At 35.6% G+C, this 16717-nt stretch overlaps 1 protein-coding gene across 2 annotated transcripts; it reads right to left on the bottom strand.

The window, feature by feature from the left end:
* Positions 1-360: 360 nt before the first annotated feature.
* LOC131159330 (uncharacterized) lies at positions 361-4294 on the bottom strand. 2 transcript variants are annotated; one of them, XM_058114184.1, is made up of 5 exons: positions 4096-4294; positions 3360-3416; positions 1667-1817; positions 1028-1135; positions 361-858 (listed from the first exon to the last, which is right to left on the bottom strand). In XM_058114184.1, the coding sequence occupies exons 3-5, from the start codon at positions 1802-1804 to the stop codon at positions 763-765; spliced, it is 342 nt and encodes a 113-aa protein (XP_057970167.1). In that variant the 5' UTR covers positions 1805-1817; positions 3360-3416; positions 4096-4294; the 3' UTR covers positions 361-762. The 2 variants fall into 2 exon arrangements, with proteins under 2 accessions (XP_057970167.1, XP_057970159.1); XM_058114176.1 differs by lacking the exon at positions 3360-3416.
* Between the last annotated feature and the right edge of the window lie 12423 nt (positions 4295-16717).

Genomic DNA, 16717 nt, shown 5'->3' with positions numbered 1-16717 from the left:
TACAACATCATAAACAAAAGGCTAACTAGCAAAGCAAATACAACTCAAATACAAATGTATCATCCCAAATTCAAGTATCTAGCTTCTCATAAGTGATTTTATTCTACAAACTTAAGATAAATCGATAGAAAATTAGAACATTATTGTTGTAATAAAATATTTGGCAATAATCGCAAGCAATTTGTAAAGAAGAAATGTATTAATTCGCATAATCTATTGCCCAAAAATACCCATGGAAATGCAAATACAATATAACAAAAGAAATAAAAGGAACTATTATTTCTCTATGATAGAAATTGTCATGTTAAATCATCTATGCATTATAAATAGGAAAAAAAATAAAACAAGAAAAACAAGAAGTGTTTGAAAGGCGCTTTGGATTTTATTAATAACTGTAGCAATAAGAAAAAAGATTGTGGTCGACTACATGCTAAATGCAAACTCCAAAAGCCACTTATTCTCTCTCTCTCTCTCTCTCTCTCTCTCTCTCTCTCTCTCTCTCTCTCTCTCTCTCTCTCTCTCTCTCTCTATTTATTGGAGGTTATTAAACTTGAACTATACCATAATACAATAAGAATTAGCTCATTCCCATCTTATATCTCACTCTTCACCTACTTAAGATTAGAACTAGAAAACTTCAAGAATGTCTAGTACTCAAGTTATTGAGCTATTCTTAGAGTATAACCACTTATTCTCTTACAAAGACCAAACCTAATTTTATACATGAATTTAGTAGATGTTTCTTAACCTTAGACATTCAACTTAGTAGATCGATGTTCCTTCATCATCTTCTTTATGGAACTTCCATACCGAAGCCATAATCGTATTAGAGCTTCCAGACTTTCCACCTCTTTGGACCTACATTATTAGTAGTTTCATTTTTATCAAAGCAAAATGATAACTTTGGTCATAAGTGAACACAAAAACCATCCAATTTTTTATTGAATGCTTTCAATTATAAATAAAAAAAAAATCTATCATTTATCAAGAAAGCACATATATACACAATAATAACCACAACTCTTACCTTTTTTCTTGGCATTGACTTTTTTATTTTTTCAGTCTTCAAGTTGTCAGGCCTATTTTTCAAGTACTCCCTCAATTGTTGATCATCCATTGCATCAATCATATCAGCCTATCATTTAATTAAGAAAATAGATAGTAAATATATATTTGTTGACGCAACGATTAACATTATTCTCTGGTACTGTTTGAAAGTATGTATATCGAAGTTTGGATTTGAACTTATGCGAATTTGATTCAAACTCAATATACTTTCATACTACATTTTGTCTGAATTTACACAAATCTAAATCCAAGATTCAAATTAATTCCATACTCCTAAACACGCACTGTAAATGAAAAAAGCAATAAATATAATTAATATCCAATGAAAAAATTATGTGACATACTCCACATTTTTGACATATTTTATATTTAGGTCGTAAAATATTTGACCTTAAATTTGATTCTGTGTGAATTTAGACAAGATCTAAGCAAATATTTATTGCCTTTTATGTCCAAATTGACATAAACTGAAATTCAAAATCTAAACTCTAAACTAGAAAACATGATATCAATATTTTTATAAGGAATAAACTCAATGCATTGGTTTCTTATTCTACAAGATGATGGGAATGAACTATTTATCTATTTTTATACATACCCATTGTGAAAGCTCAATGACTTCCTTTTCCAGAGCTGCCTCCTCTCTATCTGCAATCTCTCTCTTTTCTTGGATTGAAAGAGCCTTGCTCTCTTCTATTGCTTTCTTTTTATTCTTTCCTTTACTCCCAGCAGTCATTTTGTCCAAAATACTGGAATTTAGTTAAGGAGTTAAAATCTAAGTAAATGATGTATTTAATGATTGGTGTTGGCAATTTAAGTTGAGGATAAAAATATTTTTATCCGGAGAGCCCTTGAATTTGGAGTTCTATTGTATTTGGATAAGATGTAATATAAGATTGTATTAAAAGATTTTTAAATCCATCTAAGTTCAAATCCAATGCCTGAAATCTATACTCTCAAACACAACGTTAGTAAATAAATATCCACAGAATAGAACAAAATATTAAATAATCTAAACTCAATCAATATATGATAATTTCTTACCAAAAATTTGAAAATATAGTTTCAATGTGTTAGTCAAGTTGGATAGTGATTAGGTGTCACAAGTAATTAAAAAAAGTATAATATGTATTATATACATAATATAAGATATTTTTTTTAACCTTATAATATGATTTTTGGAATGAAATTTATTCTCTATGCTAGTAATAAAAAATAATAATGACCATTTAAAGTTGCAATGTTTGCTTTAATGTCAAAATTGTGATGCACATTAATAATGTAAAATTATGAATATAAAACAAATAATGAACTTATATAATGATTTTAAATGTCTTTATATTATAAATTGATCCTTAGGAATGTAATTTGAAAAAAAAAATTATTTCTCTCACTTTTGAAAATTCAAGACCACTAATGTTTTCTTTGAATACAACACACCTTACCATGTACATACATTAATTAGCCAATTATGCCATTAAATTATTCATCATAAGCATAAATTCTTTATTAAAACTATCTCCATCTTAATATAAAGGGTAAAAGACGCTCACCTCCCCTGAGATTTGACAAAAAGACAGATATTTCACCTGAATTTTCAAAAGTGTCAGATCTCTATTGAGATTTCAAGAATGACGCATACCTCCCTTGACATTTGCCAAAAAAGACACGTATCTTTCCTTAAAAAACTTATCATATAAGAGGATGTTTGTATCTTTTTGACAAGCCTTAGGGGAGATTTCTGGAATTCTTGAAACCTCAGGAGAGTTTTTTGGAATTTTTGAAACGTCAAGGGAGGTTATTGTTTTTTTTTTTCGTCAAACCTTAAAAGAGGTCAGTGTCTTTTGCCTAATGGAAACTAAGAAGTATGATCCTTTGTCTTGGAAATAGATTTTCCTATCATAAGATATTGTTACCATAATTATTTTATTTATTTATAGATTAAAATGAATAAATTCTAGTACTCTTGTTCCTTTGATTTTAAGCAAAAAATTTTTAGCATTGGATCAAAAAATTTTGAAGTAAAGGAGATTCTGTACACTTAATTTTTGAAAAAAAAGGGGGGGCGGGGGGGGAGATGCATTTTAGGATAAAGCAAAAACAGAATAAATAACAGCTAAGAAAATGATTGTTCTAGCATCTATTGATGCCATCATAATTAAAGAAACTACCTAATTAATCCATGTTTGTTGATATAAATTAAGGATTGAAATTGTTTAAAGAAACGCTATTCGATCGATCCCGATTCATTGGTTAAAATAAATTAAAAGTAATTGCAAAATTTTACATACCTGAAAAAATGTTTGCACAAACTCTGCTTGTTGGGCTTCTTGATATCAATGGATTGGCTTTTAGGAAGGCACAGTGCAGCAAGTAAAATATAGTTTTTAAATCAGAGTTTAAAATAGATTTTGATGATTTAAATATTAGTAAGAAAAAGTAGCAACATGACAAATAAAATAAATTTAGAATTGACTCATTGAAAGAGAAATAGACAAACAGAAATTTATTCATAAACTGAATTTTCCTACATAAACCCCACAATTTTCTTTTTCTTTTTAAAAACTATTGAAGCATGTTTCTTAGCATTAATTCTTAAATAGAAATGTACGATCTAGGAGGTCACAACTTCTTGGTTGAAGGATAGTTCTTAAGCATCTACATATATGTTGTATGTGTCTTATCATAGTTTTTGTTTCTAATTAGTACACTTACTCGAACGTTTGGATCAAAATGAAATGTAGAATTAAAATATAATTTTTTTATTAAAAAGGTATTGGGTCATTAAGCTAGTCCATTAACAATGACGTAATTTAATAAGATAGAGAATCAGTAGATCATAGATTCAAACCTTATGAACCAAAATGGGAAAAGAAACTGAGATAGTTCACATTAGTTTTTTACCATTCAATGTGCGTGTGTGAATCTGTGAGAGTGTATGTTAGTCTGTGTGTGTGTGTGTGTGTGTGAGAGAGAGAGAGAGAGAGAGAGAGAGAGAGAGAGAGAGAGAAAGAAAGAGAGAGGTACCTAGAGTCTTAAGCAGCATCATAAGAAAATCAAGGGAGGAAGAAGCTTGAAGAAGATCGATATTTGATCTTCATATAAATAATTTCAAGAACTGATGATGGCGAACTTAAGAGGATCAATACTTGACCAAAAGTGAGGACAAGATTATCAAGGCTCTAAAACTGCTCGAGACTGTGGATATTAATGGGTCTTTAATGTCCTCTTGAACGAGAGAGAGAGAGAGAGGACGGCAGAGGACGAGAACGTGATGACGAGTCGCAGAGAGAGATGAGAAGAGATGAAGCGGAGAGGAGGGAGATAGGAGAGAGATACGAGAGTAGGGAAGAGGCGTCACATACAAGACAAAGGTTATAATGATGTTAAATGGAAATTACTGGCTACTTTAGAGCATGTACCAACTCTCGGTGTGAGCTATTATGATGGACCCACCTATGAAAGAAACTAGTTGTATGTATTAGAAGCAACCGATAACTTCTAGAGAGAGAGTGAGAGAGAGAGAGAGAGAGTCTTAATAAGCACCACAACAAAATAAAGGCCAAGAGGAAGCCTAAAGAAGATCAATACTTGATTTTCATATAACTAGTTCGAAAAATGATGGCATAAGCATCATAACAAAATTAAGGCCAAGAGGAAGCCTGAAGAAGATCAATACTTTATTTTCATATAATTGATTCGAAAAATGATGGCATACTTACGAGGATCAAAGCTTGACCAAAATGAGGACAAGATTATTGAGGCTATTTCCATTGAGACCATGGACATTAATGAGTTATTACTATCTTCTTGAGTGAGAAAGAGAGTAATGATAGATAGAAATTATTGGCTACTTTAAAGCAAGCATCCACTCATTCAAAAGTGTGTGGACCTATATGGTGGACCAAATTCAATAAGAAATGAGTTGTATGCATTTAGAAACAGCTAATAACTTCTCATATTAGAGACCAAGTACATGCCATTAATTTTTTCTCTTAGTGAGGAAGAAAGAAAAAGTGTTTCACACAATGGAAGGAAATGAATCAGCAAGTTATTTACGATATTTTATTTAATGAAAACCAATTGGAAATATAATTTATATATCGATATTTAATTTATTGCTTAACAATTTTCAAATCCAAATTGAAATTAAAAAGCAACAAATATTTTAAAAATTTTTAACCAAACTAAACTAATTTTTTATAAAAAAAAAAAAAATGATGCTATTTTGGATGATTGATTACATTTTGATTAACTAATGTATTCTGCGGTTTTTATCCATTTTTGTGAAGTACAATCCGTCTTTCTCTCACACAATTCTTTCTTTCACTCATTTGTAATTTTTCTTCATCATTATTTTAATATATTGTGCCAATTTTAATATGAGGACTATTTTGCCCTTTCTCGAAGTTGCTTTTGAGGGCATTTTGGGTCAATCAATAAATCTTCTTTTTATTTTATATTTTTTGCCCTTATGTAGTTGAAAATGCCGCCATCTTCTTCCACATCCGACGTGATTATGCATGCATCAACTCATAAATAAAAAAATAGTTATTATTTAATATTATATATAAAAATACTAATTAATATTAATATTTTGGAGATTAACAAAAAATATATTTTCAAAAAAAAAATAAAACAACTAAAATTGATAGCTAAATTGTAAAATTATAAAGATGACTAAAAATAACATTCGAAAATTTTAAATAATAAAATTATTATTCAATAAATATACAAATATAAAATACTAATTAATATTAATATTTTGAAAATGAAACAAAAAAATTTTAAAAAAAATTTAAAAAAATGAAATTGATGGCTAAAACTGAAAAATTGAACCAAAATGTAAAATGATTTGGTTTTTAGTAACATTTATACACCCTTAGTACTTTGGAGGGTGTTTTGAGGGGTATTTAAGAGAAAGAGCATCAAAGAGTTTCTTAAGGGAAAAGAGTTAGCATTTGAAAGGTAGAAGCTTGAGAGAGGTTAATTTCATATAAACAAAAAATCGATTTTGCTCATCCTTAATGTTTGATTTGTTTTTTTTTTCTTTCTTTTTTTTTTAAAAAATTGATGGCTAAAATTAAAAAACTAAAATGTAAAATTGTTCAAAATCATTTTTGGAATGAAGAAAACCAATACAAGATTTTCAAAATCCCCTTCATGTTTCTATCGTCTCATTTATGAGCGGTTTTATTGATCAATCAGTTCTCATCTTAAAATATGTTCAACATAAAAATTGTGATATTTTCTCTTAACTTTCTTTTGATACTAAGAACGTCCAATTTGGAGTTTTCTAGAAAAAGTAATGCACAAAACACTAAAAGGTGTCCACAGTAAAAAATTCCCTTCATGTTTCGTCCGTCTCATTGATGAGCGAGTTTCGCAATCAATCATTTCTTATCTTAAAAAGTATTCAACATAAAAGTTGTGGGATTTTCCCTTAAATTTCTATTGATACCTAGAACATCCAATTTTGAGTCGTATAAAAAAAAGTTATGTTCAAAAAACTGAGAGGTGTTTGCAACCTTTCGAGAAAGGCGTAGAAACGGCCAGAAAAAGGCTAGTTTTCAAAATAAATTATATTTTAACACCCCAACGACCATAAAATGTCTATATCTCCAATTTTCCTATAAATACCTTGCCCAAACACTTGAACAAGCTAAGAAAATCATTTAGAAAGCCGACATACATATTCTTTGATTCTTACTCATATTTGAAACCCATTTTGAATATCAAGTTCATATTTTTTTTCTTATTTTTCTTTTTGAAAATCCTTTTGGGGGAAATATTTATGGGTTATTCAAGAAGGACTTGAGCATATATTCACACTCATATATATTACTTGAAAGCCTTCTTGCTTTTACAAAGGTCAATCTTGAAGAAAATATTTCTCCTACTCTTCTTTTGAAAATTCTTTTTGGAGAAAATCTTATGAGTTATACAAGAAAGCTTTGAGCATATATTCACTCATTTATACTTACTTGAAAAGCTTCTTGAGAAAGGGTAGAACATATATTCACATTCATAGATCTTGCTTGGAAGCCTTCTTGCTTCTGATATTTCAAAAGTCTTTTTGAGAAAAATCATTTACATACTCTCACTCTTACTTGCAAATATATTTTTAAGAGGAATACCCATACTCTATTAAGCTTCAAATTTAAAATCATTTGAGAGTGCATATTAGATATATTTTTCATTGTATAACTTAGCTTTTGAAAAGTATTTCTTTGCACACGAAAATTCTTATTCTCATTGTATTTATGTTTCGGGTATAGAACCGTGCCGAGCGTGGGGTCACTTGGAGAGGTTGCTCCGCCTAGAAGGAGTGGTATAACGGGAGGCTCCGCCCGAGTGAAGGAGTGTGTATAAGGTGGCTCCGCCTTGTTTAAGGAGTGGAATAGTGAAATCCTTAAGCAAGTTGTCTTGAGGTGAGGACGTAAGCGGGGATAGCCGAACTTCGTAAAAATCATCATGTTTGCTTTTCTTTCCCTACACTCTTTAAATTTCCACTTGTGTATGTTTATGTTTATGTTTATATTGTGTTAATAATATTGTATATGTTTTAAATTTTATTTATATTGTTGTGATTGTTGCATATGCTTTGAAGTTATTTTTGATAAAGATTGTGAATCGGCTAGATAGTTAGTTAAAGTTTTTAAATTTCCAATTCACCCCCACTCTTGGGATTATACCAAAAATCACATTTGGTATCAGAGCCCGATTGCAATAAGTTTAACCGTTTTTGTATAAAGATTGCATGACTCACATTGGTGTATCCCCGTTTTATGAGGGTCTATCTTTCTCAAGATCTCCATTATTTTGTGGTATAGATTACACCGCTTGGAAACAAAAAGAAAAAATGATCATTTTTATTCAAACAGTTGATTGGAGGGCTTGGAAAGTGATTGATCAAGGGAACTATACTCCCATGTAAACTATTCAAAATACAAAGTTTCCTAAACTAGAAAATGAAATGAATGAGCATGATATTAGTTTAATGCAAATCAATGCAAGTTCCATGAACATGTTATATTGTATTATGATGGTATTAGTACTCTTGTATTATATATGGGATGTATGTATATTATGCTTCCGTTGTGTTGTAGTATAACTTATGGACAATTGTACCCGTAACCCACTTGGGGGTCGGGTGGTTTATATATGGTATCAGAGTTTTATGAATATTTAAAAAAAATATATATGGTAGAATTTTCGGGTCGTCACATGAACTAATTATGAATGGCTGGATTAGGGGACGGTGGTACGAAACACCTCAATCTCAATGAATGAATTATATGTGTATATATCATGTAACTAGTGGTTTTATATGTATAGGGTTGTTAAGCCGATTTATGAACTAAGTATGATTGGCTGGATTGAGGGACGGAAGTACGAAACGCCTCAATCTTAGCAAATGATTTATATGTGTACACATCATGTAACTTGTAATTTATTTGTATAGGCTTTGAGCCAAGTTATGAACTGAAAAAGAATATGTGCTATGAAATTGTATAGGCATGAGTATAGCTTAAATTGCTATTTCACTTAAGTTGATTAAGAAATGAATCATATGTATATATATAAACTCATTTCCACACACTGGCACTAATTTATTCCATCTTACTGAGAGGTGTCTCACCTTATTAATATTTCAACATTTCAGGATTACCACGTAACCAAGCCTAGGAGCTCAGGGACAGGGTGTAGATATTACAGATAGAGTAAGTGTTAGTCTGGATCTATGTATATAAATGATTAGAGTTTTGGATTATAGTTCTATCTGAGGAGATGGTATAGTAATGGTTGAGAGATAGTACTCTAATATGTACAATTATGGATAGGTCTATTTTTACTTTCGCAAGCAGTGAATGGGCAGATGTAATATTTATATTATCATATATGTGTGTGTGTGTGTGTGTGTGTGTGTGTGTGTGTGTGTGTGTTGTGATTAAAATGAAAGAAAAAATATATAATAGTATAGTATCTAAGATGTCACGATGATGTATTATTATGAATATTATTATTATATCAGCAGTTTTTTTTTTTTTTGGTTGTTTCAAAGGGATTTCTGCCTTCAGGCTGCAAGACAAAACTCAAAATAATCTACCAGTATCCTAATCTACCCGTTCCTATCATCATCCTAACTCGATCATATACTCTGGTAAGATCATCTGTTAAAGTCTACAGGATCTATCAACTTGGGCTCTGATACCACAATTGTAGCGCCCCGAACCCGGTGGGGTCCAGAGTGCTATTATTCCACACATATATCTCTATAATACTCTCTGATACCATAATTAGAGCGTTAGCAACCCGAACCCGAAAGGGGGTCCTGGGTGCCCTGTCCATACACTCAATATATATAAAACATGCAGTGGAAGACAATTAAACCTCAAACACTTTACCAAAGTTCTAAAACATCCCAGTTACTCATGTGTAACAACCCGAAGAATAATGGCATTTAAATAAAAAAGAGGAAGGGAAATGGAGACAGTAACAGAAGGATCGCGTTTGTCGACGACAATGCACTTTGGAAGAAATAACCGAGGGGAATCATCAGGGCTTTGTCGACGAATACAGGGGATTCGTCGACGAAGGCTAAAGAGAATTCATCGACGAAGACTGAATTTCTTCGACGAAGAAATACTGAGAGAGGTTTTGAGCCAACTGAATTTCATCGACGAAATTATTAAAGGATTCGTCAACGAATGACGTGGCTCTTCGACGAATCTAGTTCTATATATATAGAAAAATTCGGATTTTACTTCACAGTTAAGCTATTTTCATTTTCTCTCTTTCCCCTTCGGTTCTCTCTCTCTCTTTCGTTGATTTCGGGTCAGATTTACGCTGGATCGACAATCCGAAGCCACCACGACGTTCCTGGGATAGTTCTCTGCAAGTCTGCCGGAGCAGATCGTCGATGGAGCTGAGTTGAAAACCATCCCAAATCCAGGGTAAGACTTTCTACTCAATATTTGGATTTTTGGCAGTTGTAGAAAGTGATATACACTTAGAAATATTGAACTTTAGTTCTGAGGAATATTATTTTCAGGGTGTTGAGTTGGGAGCCCTGCGGGTGCGGGACAGATTTTCTTAGGGGCTTTTCAGGAATCGGGTAAGGGGATAAACTAAGCTAGTTCTTTTTAAGAAAATGTATATAAATATATAGCATTTGATTTATAGAAAGTAAGTATGTTTATATATATGATTTATATTTGGGAAAATACTGTTAAAATGATGATATGTTGAATATGTTAAAACTTGTTCAGTGTGGCATGGGTAGGAACTGTTTTGAAATACTATTTTCTGAGAATGTGATTATGATACGGATTTTTATAATGGAAAATCAGCATATGGGCCGAGATTTTTATATATGTTTTTCCGGCATACGGGTCGTGCTATGTGTATGATTTGCCAGCGTACGGGCTGAGGATATATTTTTCCGACGTACGAGTTGTGCTATGGATGTGATTTGCTAGCGTACGGACTGTGCTATGATATGATTTACTGGCATACGGGCCGAGCTATGGATGTGATTTGCCAGTGTACGGGTTGTGCTATGATTTGCCGACGTACGGGTCGAGGTATGGTAAAATGTGAAATACCGACGTACGGGCCGATGATTTCCATTATACACGTATGTATGTATATATATATGCAAAATGATATGATTGATATGATAATTAATGATATAAGATATCCATGTATCACAGTTTCAGTATATGTTATATGATATAAGAACCTGGTTGGCTTGGTCTAGGCTAGCACTTGCACGGTGCCGTTGCTATTTGTTCATGGTCTTTGTGATCATGATATTTGTGTTTACGCCACTGTACGGAGTGGTGTGAGATTGGATGGTCGATGTAGTTTTTAAGAAGTGTGTGAGTGCCCCTGATGTACGGACCAGGTCAGGCAAACCCATCAGACTTACAGACTGTACTTTTGACTTGGCAGTGGTCAGCCAACCATTGTCAGGTCCCGTCTTCGGGCCACACAACCCAGTCATGTAGGGAAAATACATGACAACAGCCAGTTAATCTACCAGGAATGTTTTTGTATTATTATTATTATTATATGAGATGAGTTATGTTTATGAAAATGCAATATGTTCTGCTATGTTTTGATATATATATATATATATATATATATATATATATATATATATGTTTTCCCAAATTTGACAACAGTTACTGAACATGTTCTGTATGGTATATGTATAACACAGAATACTGATGTTTCCACACACTGGTATTAGTTTATTCCCCTTACTGAAAGGTGTCTCACCCCAAAATTTTATAAACTTTTTAGGAGTCCCTGAGAGGAGAACGGGAAAAGCCCCACTGATCTAGAACTATTATCTGCCCTTTTTGAAGGGTAAGTTTTAGTAGGGATAGTTGGTTTTTGTGGGGAATGTCTCTATATTTTTTTTTAGGATGTATATACTGAGATACAGTGGATATAGTGACTCTGGTATTTATAGTAATGTGATGAATGTTTTGTAATTATAATATTGTGATTATATGTTTCCTGCTGCTTAGGCTTCCGTTCTGTGTTTTGATGTATCCTTGGTACCCACGGGTCCAGGGGGATTATGATCTGTTGAGCTGGGATATGGGATATTGTATTTATTGTAATATGAAAAAATTTAAAAAATGTGAAAATTAAGCAGGTCGTTACAATTTGGTATCAGAGCCTAGGTTGCTAGGTTCTGTAGACTTTAGAATGCAGCGAAAACAATACCAGAGTTTAGGAAATGATTTGAGGTTTTGTTCTACAGTCTAGAGGCAGGACTTCCGTGGTAGTTTCTGTGTTTTTCCTAGGGTGACGATTTCAGGAAAACTATAATAAGCTATTGTCGAGTTGTGTTCCTAGAATGTAGGACTGGGGATTAGAAATGTTGAGATAAGTGGTGAGGATAGGTGGGTAAATTATGAGGATAGAATTTCTAAGTTGTATTGTTGTTTCCAGGATGGATCCAGGAGGAAGTAGTGCCCATGTGAGTGGCAATGATGGAGCAAGACCATCAAGTGCTGCTCGAACCGACTCTGATGCAGTATTACGTAGTGTGGCTCAGCAGGTTATGACTGAGATTGCTAGGAGCTCGAGGGAGTAGAGTGGTCCATCTGCAGGCCATGGGTGCACTATAGGATAGTTTACAAAGATGAATCCTCCGACATTCTCAGGTGGAGTTGATCCTGCAGCCGCTAAGAATTGGATGCAAGAGATTGAGAAAGTTTTGACTGTGTTGCAGTGTATCGAGGAACAGAGGGTCCTTTTTGCCACCTATAGACTGACAGGAGAGGCTGAGAGGTGGTGGACTGCAGTGAGGTTGCTGGAGCAGCAGAGGGCGACTCCTATAGCCATGACATGGGACCGATTTAAAGAGTTGTTCTTTGATAGATATTTTCTAACTACTGTCAAGGAGGCTAAAGTAGAAGAGTTCCTGAGTCTGAAGTAGGGACACCTATCCATCCAGCAGTATGCAGTACGTTTCATCGAGTTCTCTCGTTTCGCCCCATATATTGTTCCCGATGAAGTAAAGAAGGCGAGGCAGTTTAAGAGAGGCTTGAGGCGAAGTATATTTAAGCAGGTGGTGGTGCTGCAGATCCAGGACTTTGCTGAGTTAGTCGACAGGGCGGCCTTGGCAGAGATTGGTGAGCGTCTTGATGCAGAGGAGCAGGGACAGAGGAAGAGATCTGCATCTACCGGCTACCAACAGGGTCATAGACCGGGTCAGTGGAGGAGAGGAAACCATGGCAGAGGACGGAGGCAGGAGACGGGAGGACGCGAGGTGCAGGCAGGGCAGGGTCCTCCAGTCTGTCAAACTTGTGGTAGGAGGCACTGGGGAGAGTGTCGAGCTGGTGGTGTGGTATGTTATCGCTGCGGTAGATTGGGGCACATGGTGCGAGACTGCCCTACCCCACCAGATGAAGTTCCAGCTCCCAGACCATATCAGGGAGGATATCAGGCGCCACGTGGGGCCTAGCAAAGGAATATGGCTCCAGCTAGGGTGTTTACTCTGATGCCGGGTGAGGCTAGGACGGTAGGTGACGTGGTGACAGGTATGGTTATTATACTTTCTTTTAAAGTTATTACATTATTTGACTCAGGAGCTACACACTCGTTCGTGTCTTCGAGGTGTGTTAAATTATGTGGGGTTAAAACACAATCATCAGATGTTGAACTGTTGGTATCTACACCGACTAGGTTAGTAGTGAGGTGTAGTAGGGTGCTCCGAGGTTGTCCGGTTGATATTGAAGGAAAGACTTTGTCTGCTGATTTGATAGTACTGGACATGCACGGGTTTGATGTTATATTTGGCATGGATTGGCTAGCAGCTAATTTTTCCAGCATAGATTGCCGAGCACGAGAAGTGATATTCAGATCTCCGGAGGAAGCAGAATTCAAGTTTATAGGGTCGTGAGTGCAATCCTCGCCTCAGCTAGTTTCAGCTATTCAGGCCAAAAGACTACTGCTGAGTAGTTGTCAGGGGTTTGTGACAGTAGTGAAGGAGATGTCAGAGAATGAATTGAAACTTACTAGCACGCCTGTAATAAAATAGTTTACAGATGTTTTCCCAGACGAGTTACCAAGCTTGCCACCCGATCGTGAGGTAGATTTCCCTATTGATCTACCTTCCGGTACAGCGCCGATTTCTAAAGTACCTTATTGGATGGCGCTAGTAGAATTGGTAGAATTGAAAAATCAATTGCAGGATTTGCTTGATAAGGGCTTCATACGACCTAGTGTATCTCCGTGAGGAGCTCCAGTTTTATTTGTGAAGAAGAAAGACGGGACTATGAGGATGTGTATAGACTATAGGGAGATTAATAAAGTAACAATTAAGAACAATTATCCTCTACCCCGTATCGACGATTTGTTTGACCAGCTCCAGGGTACATGGGTGTATTCGAAGATTGACCTCAGGTTCGGCTACCATCAGGTAAAAGTGAAAGCAAAAGACGTCTCGAAGACGACCTTCAGGATCAGGTACGAGCATTACAAGTTTCTTGTTATGCTATTTGGTTTGATGAATGCTCCTGTGATATTTATGGACTTGATGAACAGAGTCTTCCACCAATACCTAGACCAGTTTGTTGTTGTTTTTATTGATGATGTACTGGTCTATTCAAGGAGCTATGAGGAACATGAGATGCACTTGAGACGGGTTTTGCAGACACTTCGGGAAAAGAAGTTGTACTCCAAGTTCAGTAAATGCGAATTCTGGCTTGAGAAGGTCGTGTTCTTGGGGCAAGTTGTATCTGGAGACGGTATTTTTGTGGATCCTAGCAAGATTGAGGCGGTAGTGAATTAGGCTAAACCGAGAAATGTCCAAGAGATCAGGAGTTTCTTAGGGCTAACTGGATATTACCGTTGTTTCGTTGAGGGATTCTTAGCTTTGTCAGGACCTTTGACACGATTGATGAGGAAAAATGTCAGATTTGAGTGGGACGAGAGTTGTGAGTAAAGTTTTTAAGAACTGAAGCAAAGATTAGTCACAGCACCAGTATTGGTTATCCTATCAGGGGGTGAGGGGTATGTCATTTACAGTGATGCGTCCTTGAAGGGACTTGGCTGTGTATTGATGCAACATGGTAGGGTAGTGGCGTATGTGTCTAGACAGTTGAAAGAATATGAGAATAACTACCATACACATGATCTTGAATTGGCTGCAGTGGTACACGCGTTGAAAATTTGGAGGCATTACCTATACGGCAAGCAGTGTGAGATTTTCTCCGACCATAAGAGCTTAAAGTATTTCTTCACGCAGAAGGAACTGAATATGAGGCAGAGAAGGTGCTTAGAGCTGATTAAGTATTTTGATTGTACCATCAGTTATCATCCAGGGAAAGCAAACGTGGTAGCTAATGCATTGAGCAAGAAATCCAGGGAACCGGTGTTGGCAGCTATGGAGATCCACTATCCAATCATGATGGATTTGGAGAGATTCGGCATCGAATTAGTTGAGAGTGGTTCTTAGGCTCACATTTCCAGTTTAGTGGTGCAGCCTACTTTGCAAGAAAGAATTAAAGCCGCTAAGAAGGAAGACCCAGAATTAGCAGAGGTGATGGATATAGTGCAGAGTGGTCAGGGGGAGGAATTCAGTATTGCAAATGATGGAGCTTTGCGGTTCCGTACCAGATTATATGTTCCTACCGACACAGAGATCAAAAATACTATTTTAGAGGAGGCTCACAGATCTTTGTATGCAGTTCATCCTGGCAGTACGAAGATGTACAGGGATTTGTGAGTGTCGTACTGGTGGAGCGGTATGAAGAGAGAGATAGCCGAGTATGTAGCCTAGTGTCAGGTAAAGGTTGAGTACTAGAGGCCGGTAGGGCAGTTACAGCCGTTATTTATCCTAGAGTGGAAGTGGGATCATATATCTATGGACTTAGTGTCAGGATTGCCGACGGCATTACATGGCCAAAATGTCATCTGGGTAATTGTTAACCGTTTTATTAAGACCGCCCACTTTATACCTATCAAGATCAGCTATCCCCTCAGCCGTTTAGAGAAAATTTACGTCTAGGAGATAGCTCGTTCTCATGGGGTGCCAGTATCGATTGTGTCAGATCGAGACCCACGTTTTACGTCACGTTTTTGGAAGAGTCTATAGGAAGCTTTAGGATCTCAGCTATCTTTCAGCACGACATTCCATCCTCAGTCGGACGGGCAGACTGAGAGGACGATATAGACATTAGAAGATATGCTTCGTGCGTGCGTATTGGATTTTGGGGGTAGTTGGACTTAGTTCATGCCACTAGTAGAGTTTGCGTATAATAACAGTTACCAGTCTAGCATTGGCATGGCACCGTTTGAGGCTTTATACGGTAGGAGATGTCGTTCTCCTTTATTTTGGGATGAAGTGGGTGAGCGGCGAGTAGTGGGGCCGGAGCTTGTGTAGCAAGCACGTGATAAGGTTCGGCTTATCAAGGATAGGATTAGTGCAGCTCTGAGCCGACAGAAAAGTTATACTAATAATCGCCGCAGGAATCTAGAATTTGATGTGGGCAATCATGTGTTTTTGAAGATAGCTCCGATGAAAGGGGTTATGCGACTCGGGATGAAAGGTAAACTTAGTCCTAGGTTTATCGGTCCATTTGAGGTTCTAAATAAAGTGGGACCGGTAGCGTACAGGCTAGCTTTACCACATGTGTTATTCAGGATCCACGACGTATTCCATGTTGTTATGTTGAGGAAATACATCTCAGATCCTTCTCATATCATCAGTTATGATGAATTAGAGCTTAATGATTCGCTGGTGTATGAGGAAGTACCAGTGCAGATTCTGGATAGGAAAGTACAAGAGCTACGTAACAAGAAGATTCCTCAAGTAAAAGTTTTGTGGAGAAATCATGCGGTAGAAGAAGTTTAAATAGTGTAGCATTTTAGTTTTGGGAGAATTTTTCTTTTGTATATGTAATCTCCCATGACTCGAAATGTAACCACGGTATTCCTTCGCCATGAGTGAGGGTAAGTAATAAAATGAGTAGACCATTTTCTTGTTAAGGGATGACGAGTTACGTGAACAGTAAATTTCGAGAAAAAAATTTTATAAGAAGGGGAGAATGTAACAACTCGAAGAATAATGACATTTAAATAATAAAGAGGAAGGGAAATGGAGATAGTAACAGAAGGATCA

This window comes from Malania oleifera, chromosome 1 (genome assembly GCF_029873635.1).
Source record: "Malania oleifera isolate guangnan ecotype guangnan chromosome 1, ASM2987363v1, whole genome shotgun sequence".
In the NCBI taxonomy this organism is placed as follows: domain Eukaryota; kingdom Viridiplantae; phylum Streptophyta; class Magnoliopsida; order Santalales; family Ximeniaceae; genus Malania; species Malania oleifera.
The sequence above is the reverse complement of the archived record's forward strand: the minus strand, read 5'-3'. Positions and strand labels throughout refer to the sequence as shown.

Excerpts from the sequence above, each read along its gene's own strand:
- LOC131159330 (XM_058114184.1), bottom strand. The coding sequence starts at position 1,804 with ATGACTGCTGGGAGTAAAGGAAAGAATAAAAAGAAAGCAATAGAAGAG. Across the intron at positions 1,136-1,666 it reads TCATTGAGCTTTCACAATGG|GCTGATATGATTGATGCAAT; the intron begins GTATGTATAAAA and ends ATTAAATGATAG. Across the intron at positions 859-1,027 it reads AGTCAATGCCAAGAAAAAAG|GTCCAAAGAGGTGGAAAGTC; the intron begins GTAAGAGTTGTG and ends CTAATAATGTAG.